The sequence below is a fragment of the Colossoma macropomum genome, unplaced genomic scaffold, assembly GCF_904425465.1.
Source record: "Colossoma macropomum unplaced genomic scaffold, Colossoma_macropomum, whole genome shotgun sequence".
NCBI lineage: Eukaryota > Metazoa > Chordata > Actinopteri > Characiformes > Serrasalmidae > Colossoma > Colossoma macropomum.
This window is the reverse complement of record NW_023494794.1, coordinates 2,548,697-2,571,564: the sequence shown is the minus strand read 5'-3', so window position 1 is coordinate 2,571,564 and position 22,868 is coordinate 2,548,697. Positions and strand designations below refer to the sequence as shown.

Genomic DNA, 22,868 nt, shown 5'->3' with positions numbered 1-22,868 from the left:
TTGTAATTCATGACTTCTAGCATATGTTTGAGGTGTTGCAAAACATGCAAGTGCAAGCCACGTCTGTGAGATGTACAGCATCCAGTGATGAATTCATGTATTTATGTAAAATATTCTTCTCTTTCTTTCATGCTCTCTCTCTCTTGCTCTTTCTCTCCAGGTTGTGGCCAATGCGGTGGCAGCCCTGTCTGAGATCAGTGAGTCTCACCCCAACAGTAATCTCCTGGACCTGAACCCCCAAAACATCAACAAGCTGCTGACAGCCCTGAATGAATGCACAGAGTGGGGCCAGATCTTCATCCTAGACTGCTTGTCCAACTACAATCCCAAAGACGAGCGTGAAGCCCAGAGGTATGGCACCAAATGGAGTTAGCTTTTTCTGAGGGGAGCTGGATTAATTTGAAATCCAAAATCTGAAAAGAATGAATGTGGAAATATTTCAGACAAAATGACACATTTGTCTAGTGCTTGTTGTTCTGTAGGCCAGTTGGAAGTATTTTACACATGCACCTAAAATACAAAGAAAAATCATCCAAATGATCAGGTACAGAATGTTAACGCCATGCAATATATGAAATCTTCTGTATTAAAAATTGTTTTATTCAGTATTCATTTGTAACATATGCTGTTTAATAAGGAAGGGAGCCATGTGCTTTTGCATATTTTCTTTTATTTTTATTATTATTATTTTTTTTTTGCATAAAGATCCCACACTTTATAAACGGTCTGTATCCCGAAAATGATAAAGCTACAGAATTAAAATTTCTAGTAATTTCTTCTCACAGATTAAAGACTGAACCCATCTAGTACAGCATGATATCCAGAAAAGATAGCAACAAGAATTTTGGCCTCCTGTTTTTCGGTTGTCTAAAAGCTTTTGTCTTCAGTTACTCCTTGTGTTATTGTCTTGTCTATATTATGAAAAGCAAACTTTATCAGATGTGTATTTTTGCCATTCCTGTCCTAGCAGTTGTTTGAATTTCCTCTTCTTCATTTCTTTTTTTCTCATAGCATCTGTGAGCGTGTAACCCCACGTCTCTCCCATGCCAACTCAGCTGTGGTGCTGTCGGCTGTAAAGGTCCTGATGAAATTCCTGGAACTGCTTCCTAAAGACTCGGACTACTATAACACTCTGCTGAAGAAGCTCTCTCCTCCTCTGGTCACGCTGCTCTCTGGAGAACCTGAGGTCCAATATGTGGCACTGAGGAACATCAACCTTATTGTGCAGAAGAGGTCAGAATCACAGCTTTACTCACCAACGTATACACATGTTTGAACACCCCGGTCAAATTACATAGTTTGTTAATTTTCTAAGTGAAAATAAGTTAACACTCCTCTACAGAAAACACACATCAAGATGACATTTTTGCGGTAATAGTTATTGCACAATTTCTGTTTATTTGCTGATTTTTTTAAGGAAAAATAAGCATTTGTTTTAGCAAATAAACAGTAATTGTGCATTAAAATGTACAGTATTATGTTCACTGTAGAGGATATGTCAACTTATTTTCTCTTAGAACTCAACAAAGAATTTAACCAGGGAGCCCAAACTTCTGCATGCACCTGTACGTATACATACAAACCTGTTTAGTGTTGCTAAAGATCACTATTAGTTTGCTGTTATCTTTCTTTTTAGTGTTTTTTTGTATTCTAGAAGTAGGTAATTTACTATATAACTATATTTTCTGAAATGAACAGATTGATGTCAAATAGTTATGCCTACGTTGTTAAGATATTTTGACTGACAGTCATTAGACAGTGCTAGCACTAGATGGCAGTATGTCTCTTCAGCTCCCATTTTTTTCTAGAGACAGTTCACTTTACCACAAACATTGACAGTACAAAATTCTATAGGGTCATATCACAGTTTAATGAATTCCAGACAGAGTGTGTGTTGAACGTGTGTGTGTGTGTGTGTGTGTGTGTGTGTGTGTGTGTCAAATGTGTTGAATCAGTGATGGTAGAGCAGAGTAAACCCCTAAATTGTACAGCACCATACATTTTAGATGTGGAATTGACTGCCACAGAAACTTGGACAGGTTGCTGACCTTTAAAACTATGTAAATATGTGTTTATTTCCTTGCTCTGCTGCCAGGCCTGAAATCCTGAAGCAAGAAATCAAGGTGTTCTTTGTCAAGTACAATGATCCTATCTATGTCAAGCTGGAGAAACTGGACATCATGATCCGGCTGGCCTCTCAGGCCAACATTGCCCAGGTACAATGACCTTAAACACTCATTGTTATTGTACTCCAATTTTATATTCATGACAAACTCTGAAATGTCAGATATGACAAATCTTTTGTGAAAGCAGTAGTGTCTGATTGATATGAACATTTTTTTGGCTTGTACTGATTTTAAGGAACTAAAATTTCTGATAATACAGATTACTCATATTGCTGAAGGCAAATAAATATCTTTATATTTTACCTTTTTAATTTTATACTCCAGTTGCTTTTGTGTAAACAGTGCTTAACTGAGACAAATGATTGGCAGTTTTCAATTTTCACACTTCTTAAAGTGCATACAGAAACATGAATATGCTACAGAAGCTCGAAAATTTGTAAATAATATAAATACGGTTGCTGTGGTTGCTGTTAATTACAGTGGATAAATTGGTCGGTCCTTAGAACACGAGAGTTTTGATAAAGGACCTGACCATATCATCAAAGATGGCTGCAAATATTGCATCAGCCATGGTTTATATAAGTGACTAATTGTGAAATCTGATTAGGCATATCTTAAAGAGCTGGCAAATGCATGCATAATAGCAAAGAATATCTTGGTCCAGTATTTTCTGTCCCTGATTCAGATTCCATTTCAAGTCTGAAACAATATTTGTACATTAAAGGGCAGTTCCACTGATTATTCAAAATGTTTTTATAATGAAATTAAGAAATAAACAGTCATTCAGATTTGATGTGAAATACACTGTTCTAGAGTAACCTACTGAGTCAGCATTGTTCACAGTGATGGTGGAAGGATCCAGACATCTGGCCTCTAAAAGCTGGCCCACAAAAAGTTATTGCACAAAATGGTTACGAAGTCACTGCCTGATACTGTAGACATTGGGGTGTCGGAAGGCAGAATAGTCACAAAGATTTCCACTATTTTACCTTTATCAACATTACATATTTAAACTTAGAAGACGTGTTTTGCTTTGAATAGTGAATAAAATGGCTATATTTGCATATTAAGCATTGCAACCCCTGATTCTTGTAACCACCACTGTAAAAAAAATTACTAAAAGTCTGAGTAGATATGTTTCTCACACACTCTCACATCAATTCACATGTTTATATCTCAGTGTTTGAAATATACAGAAATTTAGAAAATTGGGTGGAATTCCCTTTTTAAATTTATTAAAACTGAAACAAAAGCTACGTCAGTGTCTTTAAAATGCCACAGTAAAATTTTAAGTAGGGGCTTTGAGTGAGTGTTTTTTGACCTCCTTTGTTTTGTATAGTTCAGTATTGACTTGAGTGTAGAGTATTGATCCAATCTGATGGATAGTTTGGTTAAAATGCTGAACTAAAATCACTAAAGATTTTCAGTGGCTCAGATTAGGACAGCTCCACTAGCAGCTGTAATTGCTGTAATGTTCTTTTTGTTTTCAGTGTCATTCATTATTATTGTTTCTGTATAACCACAGCTTGCATGAGGCATTCTCCTATCCATTACAACGCTTGGAACAGTGCCCACAAGGAGCCTGTGTTACAGCATTATTGTGGTCTGTTCAGTGGCTGCCAGGGAATCATTGTGTTGAACAGTGTGAGCATGCTCAGACAAGCCCAGTGTCCATAGAGTAATACTTAAATCTCCTGCTGGCACTGCCAAGAAACTGTAAATATTTTCCTCCTCTGACAAAGCCCTGTCTCTTGCCTTATGGTGTCTGTTTGCTAGCAAGTAAGCTTGGATTTCACTTTTGTGTTCTCGCCTCTGTGGAGCTTACATGAAGAACACAGCGCTATGCTCAGTCAGTGCTATGAAATACTATGAAAGGTGAATATGCTGTTGGATGTCAAAAAATCCAGAACACCACTTTGTATGGGTGTAAAATGATTTTATAAGAACACCTTAGGAAATGAGTCAGTTTCTCACGAAGTTCTAAATTTCACTCCAATTAGATTGTATGATTTTGGTCTAACTCTAACTCTAAAACTTTTTTACATTTTAAAAAATACACTGAATTTGATTGGAGGAACTATTTACACAGTAGGGGAATATTAACAAGAAAAACAATACATTAAGTTCTTTTTTAATTGATTAGAAAATTCCAAAATTGCTACAACTGGGCTGATACGTTTTTGCACCCCACAAATTTAGTTTTTCTTTTTGTTTTATAATAGTCTTTGCCAATTTACAACAGTTACTGTCTCACGGGGCAAAACTCTGTCTCTGCAGGTGCATTAAAAAGGTTGTGTTTTATTCCCAGGTTCTGGCTGAGCTGAAAGAATATGCCACCGAAGTGGACGTGGATTTTGTCCGCAAGGCAGTCCGAGCTATCGGCCGCTGCGCCATCAAAGTGGAGGTTCGCTGCTTTAATGCTATAAAACGGCCCTTAGGGGCTTTTCCATTATCACTGACCTACTTAAAACTCCAGATTTAGTAAAGCTTTTAGCACCTGTAATTTACTGCTGAAATGTAGCTATTAGTCATCACTGATCATAGCAATTTAGTTTGTAACATACCCACCACAGGATAGAATGCATCATCCCTGCGTAGTTGTTTAGCTCTCTCTCTCTCTCTCTCTCTCTCTCTCCATAGCAATCAGCTGAGCGCTGTGTAAGCACACTATTGGACCTCATCCAGACAAAGGTGAACTATGTGGTTCAAGAGGCCATCGTGGTGATTAGGGACATCTTCCGCAAATACCCTAACAAGTCAGTGGTGGAATATAGTTGAATATTATTATAATTGATTATAATGAATTCTAACATCTCAAAATTAATGCAGTATTGACAAATGAACACTATTAAATCAATGAATCACGATGCAACAGTGCATTTTTGCATCCCATTGGACAGTGATACATTACTCTACGTCATTCTTTTCCATCTTTTGTGAATGTGTAAATAAATTTGCATTTATTATTCACATACTAACACATTGTTGAACATTTTCTATGGTCGCACTGTATATGCATTTTCAGACATATTAGCGCTTAATTCTGTTAAAGGCATCGATCTGTTTATTCAAAACCTCTTTCTCTCTCTTGCGTAGATACGAGAGCATCATCGCCACTCTGTGTGAGAACCTGGACTCTCTGGATGAGCCAGACGCTCGCGCTGCCATGATCTGGATTGTGGGTGAATATGCAGAGAGAATCGACAACGCTGACGAGCTTCTGGAGAGTTTCCTGGAGGGCTTCCATGACGAGAGCACTCAGGTCAGTTGCTGTGCTCTGAGTAAAAATTTCACATGTGGATTAGACTGTTAGATGTTTAAAGAGTCATGTACTTGAGGTTTACAACCTTATCGCTGATTGTTTTTGTTACTGAAGATGTGGTCTTTTAAAAGTAAATGACACCTTTTCATGTTATATATATATATATATTTAAAGGGCCCATATCATGAAAAAAAAACATTTTCTTCACTTCTTTATTTTTTAAATAAGAGTTTGATGTATGTACATTTTGTTCAAGGTTCATGTACTGGTCACTTCCCAGTGTATATATATCAAATTTAAGCTGTAAAAACAGCCCATTTTAAATTTCACTATTTGGTGTGATGTCACATGTTGACGTGCCCACCTATTCATCCAGCAGTCATTTAGCCCCACCCATTAATGTTGAAGCTGTAAGGCAGCAAATCAGAGGTCATTCATAGATATTAGTATTAAAGCCAGTTGCAAGAGCCTGTTTAATTTAAGAGAGGTTAGAAAACGGTCAAGTAAGAGTTTTGGCGGTACATAAGACCACACAAATGTGTGGTTATTTATTTACACAAAAAATGAACCTCAAAAATCCAAAAAAATGCAGGCCTTTTAATAATTTTACCATTGTGTCCGATAAATGAATATCATTTTTTTACTGTTGCAGTGATTAATCTGCAAAGTTTAATAGTCAGCATCAATTATGAAATTTTTTGAAAAATTTTTCTGTCTTTGCCTCTACTATTGTTACCTCTCTTTAATCTTCATACAGTACATGAGGTCATTGCGACAGATTGTAATGAACTCTTAAGTGTAGGGGCAATATGGCTTCTGGTATTTTGATGCACCTTAAAAGAAGAAATTGCTTGTTGCACAGATAGAGAGAGGAGAGGAACCGGAAAAAGCATAATAGTATATTATAGTCAAATAATCATAATTAGTTGCAGTCGTTGGCATCCTAAATAACTCAATATAGGTTTTATGCTCTAAAAATAGAAATACAGTGAACAATACACATATATTGGTTCTGAAGCTGAGCTATATGCTTGTAGGTTCAACTGACCCTGCTGACTGCCATAGTGAAGCTATTCCTGAAGAAGCCCTCCGAGACACAGGAGCTGGTACAGCAAGTGCTCAGTCTGGCAACACAGGTGAGACATTCATTGTATGATTATTTTCCTCCTCCAGAAGGCTCCTGCTTGCTGTTATCATTTACTCATTATGCTTGCGTTATGGATACTTCATTGAACAGCCTGCCTTCACCTGCACTGCAATGACGTGGTTTATTACCTAATACCTCATCATTAGAACATTCAGTCATCATCAGCTTACCTCTCACTCTGCATCAGATTCAGTTTAACCTTATTCATAGCAGTAACAGTTGAAATGAAGACATCTTGGTTCATCTTCATTCAGTTCTTCTCTCCCTCCACAGGACTCCGATAACCCTGATTTGCGTGACCGTGGTTACATCTACTGGCGTCTGCTCTCCACTGATCCGGTGACTGCCAAAGAAGTGGTTCTCTCTGAGAAACCTCTGATCTCAGAGGAGACAGACTTGATCGAGCCCACCCTGCTGGATGAGCTCATCTGCCACATCGGTTCACTGGCCTCTGTCTACCACAAACCCCCAAATGCCTTTGTGGAGGGCAGCCATGGCATCCACCGCAAGCACCTGCCCATCCAGCACGGCAGGTACTGAGAGCGGGAGGGTTTTTGTGCGTAGGATTTGAACGGGAATTGAAGATGATTAATTTAAGGACTGCAATAATTAGTTAACAAAACCAGCAACTTTGATTATGGATTTTTATGATTTTTTGTATTGGTATATTATATTACTTTGCTATAGAGTTTACTGCTCTATAATGCTACATAATGTTTATGACACATGGGCTTTTTTAGATTGCAATAGACTACAGGGGTGCTACAGCTTCTATTGTTTTGTCTTTTGTTGCTGCAGTACCCCTTATTATTTTTGGTAAAATTGAAAGTCGCCCTGTAAAGCTTGAAACCAGTCAGATTTGGTGTGGGATTTTTGGACGATGTCACATATTTGTGTTACGCATAATACAGACTCAAAAAGAAGGTTCAGCATGATGTTAAGGTCTCAAATGCAAAATTACAATTACCCATATACTGTTGAAGATATGATGACAATAGTAGATAATTGACTTACAAGATATGTCATTAGGAGTTCCTTGAATACTCCGTGTTCAGAATCATCATATTTTATCTGCCTGGGTAAGGGGTTGGATATTACGAAATCATTTTCTGCATGTTTCCACCAGAGAGGTCTCCAAATCTCCTAAACAACACTAAAAATTTGCATTTTTTTTTTTATTTTTTCCAACAGTCTGAAAGAAAGAAATTTAATTTTCTGTGGATGATTTTCTTTTATGATTCTGATGTTGGACTGATCTGGAAGTAAACAAATTGAATCTTCTGGTGTCAGCTAACAGGAACAAAGAAAGCCTTGACAGATAACAGCTACATTGTCATTCCCTGAGTGTGAACAATGCCTGATTGATTTGTCTGTTTGGTTGTTTATACCATGTTCAGACATTCCCATCTCATGCCGTGTCCTTTTCCATAGCATTGACACTGGAGAGAGCCCGATCAGCGCCGGCCCAGCAGCCCCCATCGACCAGCCCCAGGTTATCCCATCTCAGGGTGATCTTCTGGGTGATCTGCTCAACCTGGACCTGGGCCCTCCAGTCAACGTTCCCCAAGTGTCCTCCATGCAGATGGGTGCTGTGGACCTTCTAGGAGGAGGCCTAGACAGTCTGGTGAGCTCCCTGTTTCAAACAGCATTATCTTTTCAAAAGAGATCATTTTTGAAGGTTGAGTTTACTGATCTGCAATATAAGATTACTGAGATTATTAGACTGCGGTGTGTTCATAGTGATTCGCAAACAAATCAAATTTAGGGTTTGTTCACACTTGGCAGGTTTGGTTTGATTAAAACGAACCCTAGTGTGACCGTTCTATTAGTGTGGTACATTAGAACAGTATTTCTCAACCCTGATCCTGGAGGCCCGCTGCTCTGCTTTTTTTTGGTATTTTCTCTACTCCCAACATATCTGATCCAACTAATCAGTTCATTAGCAGCCCATTGTTTAGTTAAAGTGGATGCATTAAAGCAGGAAAAGCACAAAAATGTGCGGGGCAGTGGACCTGGGTTGAGAAACACTGCATTAGAACAAGTGAGAACATTACCATGCAAACCCTGATGTGTACTAAATAAGTGTACCAAGACCCCCTGAGAAGGTCAGTCTCTGCTTTCAAACTCGTTCTGGTATGGTTTGTTTTATGTAAGAATACAAAATCTGTCTTTGGTTCATGCATCAGTTCAGTTTTTGGTGCTGTTACGACGCATGCATGTGTTTTTATCGTCTTTTCATGAGTTGGTAATTCTAAAAGTTAATTCTACTAGTTAAATTTCATTTAAAAACCAGACAGACATGTTGAAAGCCATTATAAAACACACAATATGCACACATCACCACACTCATCAGATGCATTATTTAAAAGCAGCAAGCCACGTGTTACGGTGATTTCACTCCTGTTCACGTTGTGGGAAACCATGGTAATTTATGGCTTCTTGTCACTTTTGGCTTTAGAATATCATAAGGCAAACATAAAAAAGATGCATAAAACAAAATTCCTTGTCTTTTTGGTCGTGTGGGCGCTCACACTACACGATAAGGCAAAGACAGAGTATAACGCACACAACAAGTTTCGGTTACAAGTAAGAACTTAAACTCCCAGATCTCTTTAGAAATCACGTCACAAATAAAGATATGCTTGAAAGTGCAAACCGGGGATTATTCTGGGTTTGAGATACTGATATCACAGTAAGAGCTGGAGAAATATTTCACTACAAACAGGCAGCTGACTCGAAAAAGAGTCTTGACGTCTGGTTCCAACATTATAAACGAGATAATGGCACTTATTTGCCTGTGTTTTACATGCAGCTCCTCTGTCTCTGCGTTCCACTTTTCAGGCGGTGTGCACGCATGTCTCTTGAAGAGTTTGGTCAGAAAATTGCACTGGAGTTATGAGGCTAAAGTAACTAACAAGTAATGGAAGCTTATACCCCACCAATTAACACTCTGCGAATTGTAGTGCTTAAGTCATAACACAGTTACCTCAATACTTACTATATCAGAAATCTCAAGCAGACTTGAGTATGTGGTTCCATGACATACTGTTCTTTGAACTGTGTCTGTGCTTTTGTCAAATTTCCTGCAGTTAAACTAAAAAGTAATCTTCTCTCATTGAATGCATTTAAGGTTAGGAATAGTTGTCCAAATTGAGGCTGCTTAAAGGAGTTTCTGTTAATGCAGACAAAAGTTACTGCAATGAACGTTTTGGCAGCACTGAGGTCTCAGTATGGATGTAATTTTATAAAATTTCCTTCGTAAATATGTAAAATCTGAAATTAATGAAACTATTGTCTTATGCTTCTGCCTAGTTAGTACTAAACCTTTTGAAAGCTTATCTTTCCCACTTTTTATTTTTTTCTGAATTTATGAGGGCATCACGCTGACCTGATTGCACCTGCGTTTTAATATGCATGAGATTACCACTCTTTACTGGTTGTTACCATGGTCACATGCCCCCAGAGGCATCTGCTTTATGAAAGTGGTGCAAAACATTGCCAGTAGCAAAAAGAACAATGCTTTGTATCACACCTTTTCTGAAAAATGCTAAATGAAATTGAGCATTATTAGTTAGGAGAACTACATTAGGTTTGGACACTGACAGTGTATTTCAGTGTTGAAAACTGCTCCAAATTTTGACTTGGTATAGAATTGCTGTTATGCTTGAGGAAGCTTAAATAACAAGCCCTTTTTTCGCCAAGTTGGTTGGGAGTAACGTCAAAGCATCAAGGGCTATTTGATGTGCTCTTTAGATATCAACATTTTAAAACAGATAGTGTTTAAATCTCAGTGAGAATTTGATGCTGTTCAGTGTTCATTATTAACTTTCTTGCCCATTTGGATTTTAAAAACATTTTTCAAATATAAATAAAATTTAAGTACATTTTTGTTAGGGTAATTAATGTATTCTTAAAATAAAAGCTATTATTATTATTAATAATAATAACACATGTTTTCTATAGCCTAAATGGCAATTCTCTGGTTTTGTCTGCCTTGATAGAATAAGATCTACAAACTGTGTGAAACACCTCTGGTGTGGATGGGTCAAAATCAACCCCAAAAAATGTATTTTTTCTGTCAGAAAATCAAAACCATTTTTTGCCTCTTCTCATACTCTTCCATTTTGAATGACACCTCACCTTAAGCAATTAACAACAAACATTTGGCAAAATGTAACTAGTCACGCACTGATTAGACCAGTTTTTCCAGTCATGGCCAGAAATTTTCATCATAGTATAATAAAACAGTTTTGGTATGTCAGGGTGTAGTGTATTTATATGTGTGGGTTTTTTTTGTTTGTTTCTTTTTTTTGTTTGTTTGTTTTCAATAGGAACATTTTAGGTGCTTGAGAAACGTTTGTGTAGAACACAGTTGTTTACAAGTCCACATTGTCCCTTCACTTTTAACAAGAACTGTATTTTAACAACTGAAGTAAAAGTTTTCAGAGTTTAATTGTATATAAATAACCCTGTGGTGCATACGCATAACCACGCAGCAGCTTTTTGGGCTCTGCAAGAACTAATGTAAATGTTATTTCATGCTCAGATTTTTCAAGTCATTTGTCTTATACATTAATACTGTACACTTGTGCTTACATCTCCAACCATTAGACACTGCTGGAGTTTAATAATTACAATCATTCATGCATCAGTAGCAGGTGGCACCAGGCCCTGAGACCATTGTGTCGTCTGATGCAGCTGACCAAGGGAGGCAAACAGAAGCAGAAAGTGAAGCGTGGCAAGCGGGCTGGTATCCATGTTAGGCTAAAGGCTATGTTTGTATGTATGTATATATATATATATATATATATATATATATATGTATATGTGTGTGTGTGTGTGTATATATATATATATATATATATATATATATATATATATATATATATATATATATATATATATGAGATTGCTGAAACATCTTTGCCTTAGCTTTAAGCCATAAATGGGCTAACCTTAACACTGTATGTTGCATTATCTGCACTTATTTGTGTCAGAATGGGAAGAAACTAATAAATTTAAAAACATTACAGCCAGTGTACAGGATAAATTGCCCACTGCTACAGCAAAATCTTTATGTATCACCATTTGACCTACAGAACAATAACTTGCAGTAACCTGTGCAAAATAGCCTTCTTGTTGTTTGAAGTATTTCAACACATCTGCTTAGATATGGCCATTTCACTAAATTTGAGAAACAGCATTGGTTGCTTGTGTCCAGCATTTTCTGTTGTTTGTACATTGTACACACTGTCAAAAATAGTATTTTATTGTTATTATTATTATTATTATTATTAATAATAATATTTTTTTTAATTAATTTTATTATTAACTACACATGCCTAATTGAAATACCACATTAAAAAATACATATATATGTCTAGATAGCCAGATATTCAAATCATCGTGCCTAGATCCATAGTTCTTGAAAACTCTGCTTACGGTCCACACTCTCAAACAGAGCATATATAAGTGCTGTTAATGGCAAAAGGCCTGCTCAACTCATTGATCTGCCCAGAATACCTAAAGCCGTGAAATAGGCTGTCAGACCCACTGTTGAAGGATTACATATATATCTGATCTGGGGACATGGAGGTATTAGACTTGTGCCAAAACTGTGTTTAAAATACACAAACTTTGTAATAATGGACTTGCAATATATCTTCAGCCTATGAGGGTCGCCTTGTGAGTGCCAGTGTCAAGCAGGGTTGGTATTAGTTTCTGCTGATCAGTATGAGAGGGGGTTTGCAGACACAGGCTGAAACGAAATGTTGTATTACTTGCCTGCGGTTGAAAGTTAGAGCACTGTGGCATGAGAATTATGAGTACCTAGGCCCCACACTTTCACACATGGAAATTACAATATGCCCTAAGCCAGGAATTGCATCCGATAAGGGCTAATTCGTTCAACTTGGTATGGCATTTGATATCCGGACCGAAAGAAGGATGATTCCAGCCTGATCAAGTCAATTCCAAGACTCATTAAAAGGCTTAGGTGTCAAATCTTTTGCTCATACTGTCTTCCTCCAAGCTCAGATATTGGCCTCAAAGCTCTTCTACTTTCATTTAGAGTTCATTAGAAAAGAATAAAGGCCTTTCACTCATCAGCAGCACGCAATACACCATTAGACCATTTGATAGAATCAGTCCAATTTTAATGAAAGCCGTGGTCTGAAAGGCAATGATAATGTCGGGGGCTGCAGCTTAGAGGTTTGAAAGGGCAGAAAATGTTTTCTTGTTCTTTTGCAAAGGTGACTTGCAAATGCAGTTATTCAGGCAGAAAGTTTGAGTCCTGTGTTTATTTCCTTTGTCTGGGGCAGGCAGGAATGTGTAGGTTGTCAGTGATGACGTGAGAAGTGCAAATCAAATGTAAAAGATTATGCATAATAAGGATGGGCATTTTCAATTTTTATTTGTAATTAAATATTAACAAGTAATTTTATTAGTATTCAAATAGTCATTTCGGTGCACAACGTGCTTTACTTAGTTATGACGCTACAGATTTCGGAAATAACACCACAGGGACCTCAGCTTCACAATACTCGACTACTGCGTTTGTTTCTGCTCCTTGAATATTCAAATATTTATGCTTTTCCCCAATATGTAGTATTAAATGACAACATCCTTCACTTTACATCAGAGATACCCCATATTTGCTTAAAAAGGGGAATGTAAATTGTGCACAGCAATATGTTAAAATTGTATGCCACTCTCCTTATGTGCCATATTAGTAGATCATAATCCTTACATTTGCTTGTAGGCAAAAACAATTCTTGATGTGCTGCACAGCCCTGTTCACATCACACATCTCTAGAGGGTACGCTAATTGGATTTATGAAGGCAGCACCTGCCTGCTGGAAGGGTTTCTTCATAGTGGTCCGTGCCGAGTGGCAGGTACCCACACAAGCGCAGGTGTTCCCCTGCACCGCAATCTTCTTAGCAAAATTGGCCAAGACTCTGTAAGAAGGCCTCCCACTGGCACGCAAATTGCAGACTCGAATGGCTCCATCCAGGACAGCACGTAACACTGCAGTGTAAAGAGCCTGTCGTAGGTTTGGAACCCTCAAGGAATGTTGCTCTTAGTCCCTAGTTGAGTCGAAAATTTTGGGTAATACCAATTTCAAGAAACCTACAATAGCTTTATGATAAACAGACTCAGTTTTACTTAACCAGTACTTCATTGACTGATATGAATGTCAGCCGTAAATGAGAATTGTGATTAACTGTTGTGAACATGAGCACTTTCACACACGCTGTTTTTAGTTCATAAGGAATTTTCAAATATGCAGTTTTTAGTTCTTAGGGCATTTTCACATATATAGTTTTTAATTTATGGGGGATTTTCACATATACAGTTTTTTAGTTTGTTTGAATCAAATGCTGGAGCGTGTACTCTCTTGGCATGGTTTGTTTGGGCAAGGGAGAGCATAGGGATAAGCCTTACATCACCAATCACAAGGCTAAGCATCGGATGGAGTGGTGTAAAGCATGCTGCCACTGGACTCTGGAGCGGGGGAAACAAATTCTGTGGAGTGACAAATCAAGCTTCTCTATAAGTTTGGTGGAGGAGGGATAATGCTATGGGGTTGTTTTTCAGGGGTTGGCCTAGACTCCTTAGTTCCAGTGAAGGGAAACCTTAATGCTTTAGCATACCAAGACATTTTGGACAATTGTATGCTTCCAACTTTGTGGGAACAGTTTGGGGAAGGGCCTTTTCTGTTCCAGCATGACTGTGCCCTGCACGGAGCCCTGACCTCAACCCCATCAAACACCTTTAGGATAAACTAGAACAGTGATTGCGAGCCAGGCCTTCTTTTCCAACATCAGTGTCTGACCTCACAAATGCTCTTCTGGATGAATGAACAAAAATTCCCACAGACACTCTCCAAAATCTTGTAGAAAGCTTCCCAGAAGAGTGGAAGCTGTTAAAGCTGCAAAGGGGGACCAACTCCACATTAATGCCTATGGATTTAGAATACGATGTCATAAAAGCTCCTGTGGGTGCAATGTGTAGGTGTCCCAATACTTTTGTCCATATAGAGTATCTGCATTTTATTAATTTTCCTGGACTTCTAACCTTCTACAAATATGTCTTACTTTTCTCTGTAAAGCTAATCCATGTAGATATATACTTCCAATTTCTACATTCATAGATGTTTACTCTTTTTTTCTTATTCTTAATGTCATTATTATGAAATGTAAAAAATAGTATACCATTCTATGAATGTGTTCAATCTTTTGACTGGTCAGTTCGAAAGACTTCATTTCAAATCATAGGAGCTGTAATTTTAATTAGATCTTACATTGTTACTCAGTATTGTCTTAGCAAATTTTCATTGTGGAAATTTAACCTAATAACACAAAGCTTGTGAACTGACGATCTGGCCCACCACATTCAGTCTGTAAAAAAATGATGTGTTGATCTTGGCGAAAAAAAAAATAAAAAAGACCCGGAGCTTAATTTATAAAAAAAAGGCCAAAAAAATCACAATTACGACATGTTCTCCAAATCGTTCAGCCCTAGTTTTGTATTTCACTTGTGAACTTGGAAATGATTTCTGCTAAAATACTATTTCTGTGGAGAAAGACATAAAAGAAGCACAGGTCATGCTGTTGCAATAGCTGATGCTCCTGAGGATTTTTTTGCGCAGCTGTTAAATTAATCGCTTGCTCATAAACTTCTGCTTTAAACTTTGCATGTCGCATCCCTTTAACAGACGAATGGTGAAATATGAGCTTGAGTCATTGCTTTGCTGCAGAAACCACACACGGCCACCCTCGGTCCTAACTAACTGTTATTGAGGCTGGCAGCCATAACAGGCTTTAATATGGAGTTATGTGAAACTGCAATCTCTTTCTCTCTCGTTTCCTGCTGGGTGACTTTGCCAGGCTCAAAACTCCCCGGCTTCCCTCACCATCCTGGGTTGAGTCAACAGCTTACTGCCAATGCAGGGGACAAATGGCCACCCCTGCAGTGGGTGCCATTGCTACGCATAAATCTGACCCTCAGGGTTTGTATAGTACTACGAAAAAGTCTTAAAGCACCTGACAAATATGTTTAGATATTTAAGACTGAATCTCTGACTGCACGATGATTGAATTAGAATATAATTATTTAGGAAAAGGTTCGTTACATTATGAAATTTTGATTCATAATTGGTTCTGATTTACTTATTTCAGAATTATTTTTGAAAGCACATTGAACACAAACTACTCTATGTACATATGGAAGACAGACAATTAAACAAGTTTTTTAAACAATAACAGGACATACTGTGTATATCCTAACATTCTAAAACAGTGGCAGATGCATTGCCACCTTCAGATACTTTTAGTACAGTTTTTCTAATTTTTATGTTAGTTTTTCATTGGGAAGTTTCAGCTGGGATTTTTTTCATGTACCCATTTGCCAGTGCCAATACAAAAAACATGATATCAAAATTGGGACTGTCTGGATTAACATTCTGGAGAAATATAAACATCCAAATTTTTAAGACCAGTATGATTCCATTGTGCATCCCTAGTTTTTGCTATATGGTGGGTATCTATAAAATCTATAAAAATAAAAGTGCTTCTATAAGAGTTATTAGAGTCTTGTTAGATGGTCAGTAGTACACAGATTAAGTTTGTCCTCTCTTGTACACCCCAGCCATTACATGGATTTGTTCAATTTCACCACCAGCACACTTTTATTAATTTAATCAAATATCGATTAGCCCAACCAGGTATGGTAAGTGAAAAGCGAACACATTGACAGGCATTAAATGTCTATTTATTGTTTTAGGGGGAAATCTATTAGGAAAGTCGTTGGAGTGGTTTGATGTGAAGTAGTGCATTGTAGAAAAACTTGCCAACTCAGATTTTCTTTGCAGTGTTGGCAGTAGGAACCAGGGGTTGCACTGTCTAAATAGCAAATATCGCCCCTTTATTTACAACCAGAAATGACCAGTAAACCTACCTGTCTTTTCAAGTTTTTATACGTAATGTTGATAATGATAAAATAATTGTACATCTGGGGGGAAAAAAAGTGTTCTTTAGTACTACTTGGACAGAATTAGTTTTACAGGTGAGGTGGGGTGGTGTAATTATTACCAGTGTTTCTCAGTGAATCCATGTCAGTCATTTTATGGACTGTGCAGTTCTGCATAAAGATTCCAGCTTTTACCTACTATAAAACAAATTGTAGTAATAACCCCAGGCTGTCTTAATCCTGTGTGAAACGACATGTTGATAAGTGTTTTGGCATTTTTTCTTAAGTATGGAGATGCTTGAAGAAACATTGTTTTGTTTTAATTCTCTGTGGCCCAAACCAGTATTATCTTACTTCAAGTTTGTATCTATAAACAGTAAAACATGAAATATGAGAAAAAGGTTGAGTTAATGTGGTAATGTTGACTGTTGGCTGTGAATTCCCATGCTAATGACCCATTTTGCACATTCATTTAAGACAGCTAGATAGATGGTTAGGATACATGATATTACGACAAAATTAGATTTTGTGTTATTCACGTTTACTGCTCAGATCAATAGCCTTACGTATAATTTTCTCAGGTGGCCTAAGACTCGCACAGCACTGTTTGTTTGTGACTGATAAATGGCTACTTCAAACTTAAAATTAGCCTCTGTTTACGTGTATGACCCGAAACTCTCATAGGGACTGGCCAAAGCACTTTTTCATTCATCATGCCCTCTGTAGAAAGCTGTTTCTCTGCCAGTGAGGAATACAAGCTAATGAATAAATTTTAAAGGTAGAGAAGATATAAAGGGTGAAAATTTGTTTTGGTTCTCTGATCTTCTGACTCAGGAGAAATGTTTGAATTACTGTTGACTGGACTAGAATGCTAAGCCCTTTAAACGCCTCTCTCTCTGTCTGTTTCATTATTTACGGGTCTGGATATGAGTCTTTTTTCTCTGTTGTAGCTCGGGGGAGACCTTGGAGGAGGTGTTGGGGGAAGTCCTGCAGTAAGTGAGCCAATCTGTCCGCTTGTCCACCCGACCGTTTGTCCATAGCTTGGCTTTCTGTCTGTCTGTCTTCTCTCTGCATGCTCTTAACACTGATGGTTATATTCACGGTTCCTGATACAAGCTGCGTAGATTAGCATCATGTGTAGATGTATGTTGGTGTGAGCTGTTGGCTTCTTTTCTGTGCACCTGGGTGTCTTTTGCTTTTTTGGGTTTGCATGCAAAAATTCTTATTATAATTTTCATTTTCATGACGTACTTGTATAGAATCATCTCTGTTTATAGCAAAATAGTAACGGTAAGTCTATCTCATGCTTGATTTTGCTTTGTTTTTTCTTTTTTTCTTTTCAGTGCTTTAAAAAAAAGTCTTTATGTTGCTCTGATAAATTAAGAGGGGTCATGTGTTTTGGTCTATGTTTCTGGATATTGTACCCACGCATCAAAATGTAGGCATGAAACAACAGAATTGATTTTCTGCAACAAGAAGACTGAAAAAACTGTATGCTATGAACATGGCTATAACATAGACATCAGCTTTTCATCAAGGAACTAGATAATTGATCCCTCTTGAGTTATCATCTTGATATTTCATGGCAAAAAGGTCAGAAGTTTTCTGTGTAAAAGAAATTATACAGAATGTTGTCAAACATTGTTTTAAGCAACAAAGTATGCTGAATATTTAAGTACTCAGAATTTAAGTAAGTTGGTAAGTGTCCTTAAAGGAATGGTTTGCCGAAAAATTAAATTTACACAATTTTCCACTTAGCCCAGATGTAGTCGATTGGCAGAGACATGTATAAGGTCCAAATTTAGCTAGTCTAGTGTAAAACTGGAGCAATTAAGCTAGCATTGCTAGCAACAACTAAAACTCAGTTGAAACCCAAATCGTTTCTGTAAAAAATATGTTACTACAATTTCTTTTGACCAACTCAGACTGCTCCTAGGTGTTCATTAGGCTTGTGCACACTTATTGATGTGGTTTAGGATGCAGAATGGCTCACTGTGAACAATAACACTGAACAAAACTGTCACCTTAGGCCACAGGGTCTGTATTCACAAACTGCTCCAGGAGTAGCAGTGCTGATCTAGAATCAGTATTTGAGACAATGACTGGGATAAATATGGAAGAGTCAAGATCAGTCCTGCTTTATGAATACCGGCCCTGGTGTTGTCTGAAATTAAATTTTGCCGATTCGCATAGCTTGCAGTAAGTCATAATGTGCTCTAAACCATATTGACAAATCTGCGCCACCTTAATGAGGATACAGGTTAAGAGAAGTTTGGGAGATGTATTTACAGAAAATATTTAGGCTGTTTGGGTGAACATTGAGTTCTATTGTCTGTTAACAATGTGAGCCTCATAGTTCCAGTTCTAAAATAAAGAAACAAACTTTAGACTCATTCAGACATGTTTGTGCTGATCTTGGAAAATTACATAAATTAGATTTTTTGCCAAAATATTCCTTCAAAGTCCTTCATTTAGCTCTCAACTAATGACATTTTTTCACTGTGCAGTTGCTGTACAGTATGTTGGTTACAAATCTTTGATCACATTATTATCATTTCCATTGCAAAGTGTACCATACTGTACCTGAGTACCTGTGCTGAATTTAGTTACCCATCTTGTTGGGGTACCAAGCATGCCAAGCCAAAATGGTAGAACTATTAATGGTGCAAAGCACTGATTAGTCATATGTAATCACCACAAAATCATCACACAGTGTGACTGGAGTCAGATGTCTACCAATGCTAGCCAACCAGAATTGCTGACTCTCACATGATACTAAATGCAGTGAAAAGTAAATCTGAACTTGTAACTTCTCCGTTGTTGCTACTGTTTTTTTTGTTTACTGTTACGACAAGATCAGCACGAGTCATTTATGTGACCACACAAGCTAAAGAGAATTCGCAGGTACTCTAGTAGGGTACGGATAATTCTGTGTTTATAACTTTACTGTGCTGTACCACAGTGCACAGTGGAAAATTGCCATTAAGACATTTTAGCATTGTTAGCCAGACTGATGATCTGTATTTTATGTGTGTGTAAATTCGATTGTATGTTTTACAGGTTGGCCAGAACTTTATTCCATCTTCAGTGCCCAACACATTTGCTCCATCCCCTACCCCAGCAACGCTGAGCAGTGGATTGAATGACCTGTTTGAACTTTCCACAAGCATGGCCATCACTACAGGCGGATATGTGGCACCTAAAGCTGTGAGTGCAATTTTTTTTCTCTAAAAGACTCAGGCACTTGAACGTAAGCTCAAAAAGGTTTTAAACACAACTGACAAAACAGAGCTTTTTTATGTGAAAGAAAAGGCTCTTATACTTTTGTAAAGAGTAATTACACCCTAAAGGAAATTAAATAAAAAAAAATTGTAGTATATTGCTTTGCAATAAGAAGTGACATTAGCCTTGTTGATGTCCTATGCTAATCAGTCAGCTAGTGTTACCATCTTCTGATGACGGTGCCAGTGTTTTGCAGCACTGATCAGGGGTGTAAGAAAATATCGATTCACTTGTGTATCACAGTATTATCTTTTGTGATACTGTATCGATTCTTAAAAACAGAGTATCGATTTTTAATTAATAGTTTACACGCAAAGATTTGTGGCAGACAGTGGTTCATTTTGTGTGGTGTTGAAATCTCCAACTGCTAAATGGCAATGTTGTAATCTCCAGCTATTAGATTTTTTTCACTCCAACATAAACAAGTAGCACGTAGGTGCACCGCTAACGTTGGCATTAGCAAACTTAGCTGACTAGCAGCATTACCACCGATGACTGAATTGGAAAGATTTGGACCAGTGTTATAACAATTTGTGCTACCCATCATGCTAGCATGCCCAGTACTATAGCGTAGTAACATGGTTTTAAGGTTAATTCAGCCTTACTTTTTTGTTCTGTTGTAAGGTCTATTATGTTGTCCAGCTTAATATTACTAATTACTCCCTAATAAGCTGATTTAAAAAAATATCCCGCTTATTCTTTTAATGCTGGTAACATTTTCTGATAAGGAGATTTAGACGAGGCTGAAGTCACCTTCCTATTCGTCAGCTTCTTGTTCACATTTTCCCATTCCACCTTAAATGGTGCAGTAGTAGTGGCCTAATGCGTTACAGTGACTGCTGCACCATTTGGTGGAACAAGCAAATTCGAACAAGAAGCTGCCAAATAGGAAGTTGACTTCAACCTCGTCTAAATCTTCTTATCAAAAAATGTTACCAGCATTAAAAGAATAAGCAGGATACTTTTTTAAAATCAGCTTATCGGGAAGTAATTAATAATATTAGTTAATATTGTGTTATTTAGGCTATCAAAATGTCCTACCAATAGTTTTATGCATATGATAGTGTGTTTTTTATGCTATGACAGTTTTCCTAAAATTCAGTTTTAAAAAATATCAATATATCACCTTGCTTACAGTATCGCAGCATATCACTATAAATTGAATCGTAACCCTTGTATCATGGTATGTTATATCGCCAGGTTCTTGCCAATACACAGCCCTAGTGCTGCAGAAGTGCGTTTGTAAGATGCGAAGTAGACTTTGAGAACACAGTCATATTTTAACCAAGTTGTAGTCTCTCTTCAAATCTGTATAAAATGATGCGGTGTAATGTGTTTTTCTGTCCGTTTATACCAGAAATTACCACCACTGCAATAATGCCAGTTTCTGCTAGCCTGTTTCTGGGATTTTGAGTAGTGCTTTAAGGAATGTTCATTGTTCATTGAACATATGCAAGTATTTAATAGCCTGTATAGAAAAGGCTGACTATGTTTAACAGCAAGTCAGCCACAGAGCAGCTAGAGTAAAGCAAGCGATTATGTTAGGGGTTTTTCACTTGTAGCCTTCCGAAAATACATATTAGACCACTAAAACAAAGACACCTTACCCCTACTACTGACCAGCAAAGAGGGTGGGCTTTGTCCCCCTTAATTTAAAGTGTGCCCCAGTACAACCAGTATAGAAACTCCCCTGTTTTCTTTGCAGTTCACAACCCCCCCCTCCTATTTTTGACCATTTGTCAAAGTTGAACTAGAGGTGGAGTTATCTGAAACTAAAGGGATGTTGTTAGATAGGAATAAAAAGCGTAGGAATAGAAGTATATCTATGAACGCGTTTACATAAGCATATAAGACAGATTTGTTGTAATTACATGAGAGCAGGTAGTGCACCAACTGGTATGACACAGTTTAAAACACTGAGTATAAACATAACTAGAAGTGAAAGCAGTGTTTACAAAGTAAAGTGCACAGTGAGAGTCATTACAGTAGAAGTTATGATGTATTGCACAGTGTGTATTAACGAGAGAGGTAATATAGTGATGTGATTTAGCACAGTTCGGACAGCAGAAGGTCAGTACCATCTCTGCAGTAAGGAGACTCGTTGTAGAGCCTTATAACAGTGGGTAAGCAAGATTTTCCATGGCGCTCTTTAACACAACACAGCTGTAACAGTCTGCCGCTGAATGTGTTTCTCTGTTTTTTCAGTGTAGCATGCAGGGGGTGTGAGCTATTGTCCAGGATAGATAACAGCTTGTTGAGAGTCCTTTATTCTGCCGCAATGTCCAAAGAGTCCAGCTTGACTCCTACAACACAGCCTTCCTAATAAGTTTGATTAATTTGTTTAGAGCACTTTTGTTAATGCTGTTGCCCCGGCACACAACAGCATAGAATTAAGCACTCACTACAACAGCCTGGTAGAATGTCCATAGGAGCTTTGTGCACATATTGTTATTTTTTAACAGAATAGTTGTGTGCTTCTTCCCAGATTAATTCAAAATATGTTTTTTTGGATGCTAACGCTGGATTGAGCTCATAAAGCACATGTTCAGAGATGTGGCCATCCAGAAATGAACGTTAAGAAAGCAAATGCAAAGCCTGTAATTGCTAATGCAGTATAAGCCCACCACACAAACACATAAGCAAGTAAAGCACATAAGCATACTTGGTCCCTAATTCATTGTGATGTTTTGACCTCATGCCTGTTTACATTATATAGCAAGCACTAGTGTGGCAGGTCTGAAACCATATACCAGATTTATTCTAATTCTGCTGCAGTCACATCGCATTCATCCAGGGCATTAATACCTCTCAGGAGCACGGCACACTAGGGAATGCCGTAGGCAGCTGCATTAATAATAACTCCATCATCCAAACTCAGCTCTGAAAGGAAACTGGGTTAGAAGAATAAGGAAGAACATATGAAAATCTCATGCCAGCAACTCAAGATTCTCCACAAATGCAAATGTTTTACTCTTGGCATCTTAAAAAAGTCCAAAAGACCTTGCATCCCAAAGGAAACAGTGTGAATGTGAAATGTGATGGGACTGATTCTATGTTGCTATGTATATGTATATACATAAA

At 37.6% G+C, this 22,868-nt stretch overlaps 1 protein-coding gene across 2 annotated transcripts in view; it reads left to right on the top strand.

The window, feature by feature from the left end:
- The window catches only part of ap2b1 (adaptor related protein complex 2 subunit beta 1), a 48,049-nt gene that overhangs the window by 3,667 nt on the left and 21,514 nt on the right, over positions 1 to 22,868 (top strand). For both annotated transcript variants that reach the window (XM_036579875.1, XM_036579876.1), the window contains 11 exons: positions 161 to 351; positions 1,012 to 1,233; positions 2,096 to 2,216; positions 4,435 to 4,530; positions 4,767 to 4,882; positions 5,223 to 5,388; positions 6,426 to 6,524; positions 6,809 to 7,068; positions 7,967 to 8,159; positions 17,456 to 17,497; positions 19,566 to 19,712. In XM_036579875.1, the coding sequence (XP_036435768.1) occupies positions 161 to 351; positions 1,012 to 1,233; positions 2,096 to 2,216; positions 4,435 to 4,530; positions 4,767 to 4,882; positions 5,223 to 5,388; positions 6,426 to 6,524; positions 6,809 to 7,068; positions 7,967 to 8,159; positions 17,456 to 17,497; positions 19,566 to 19,712 (1,653 nt within the window). The remainder of the gene's footprint in view (positions 1 to 160; positions 352 to 1,011; positions 1,234 to 2,095; positions 2,217 to 4,434; positions 4,531 to 4,766; positions 4,883 to 5,222; positions 5,389 to 6,425; positions 6,525 to 6,808; positions 7,069 to 7,966; positions 8,160 to 17,455; positions 17,498 to 19,565; positions 19,713 to 22,868) is intronic.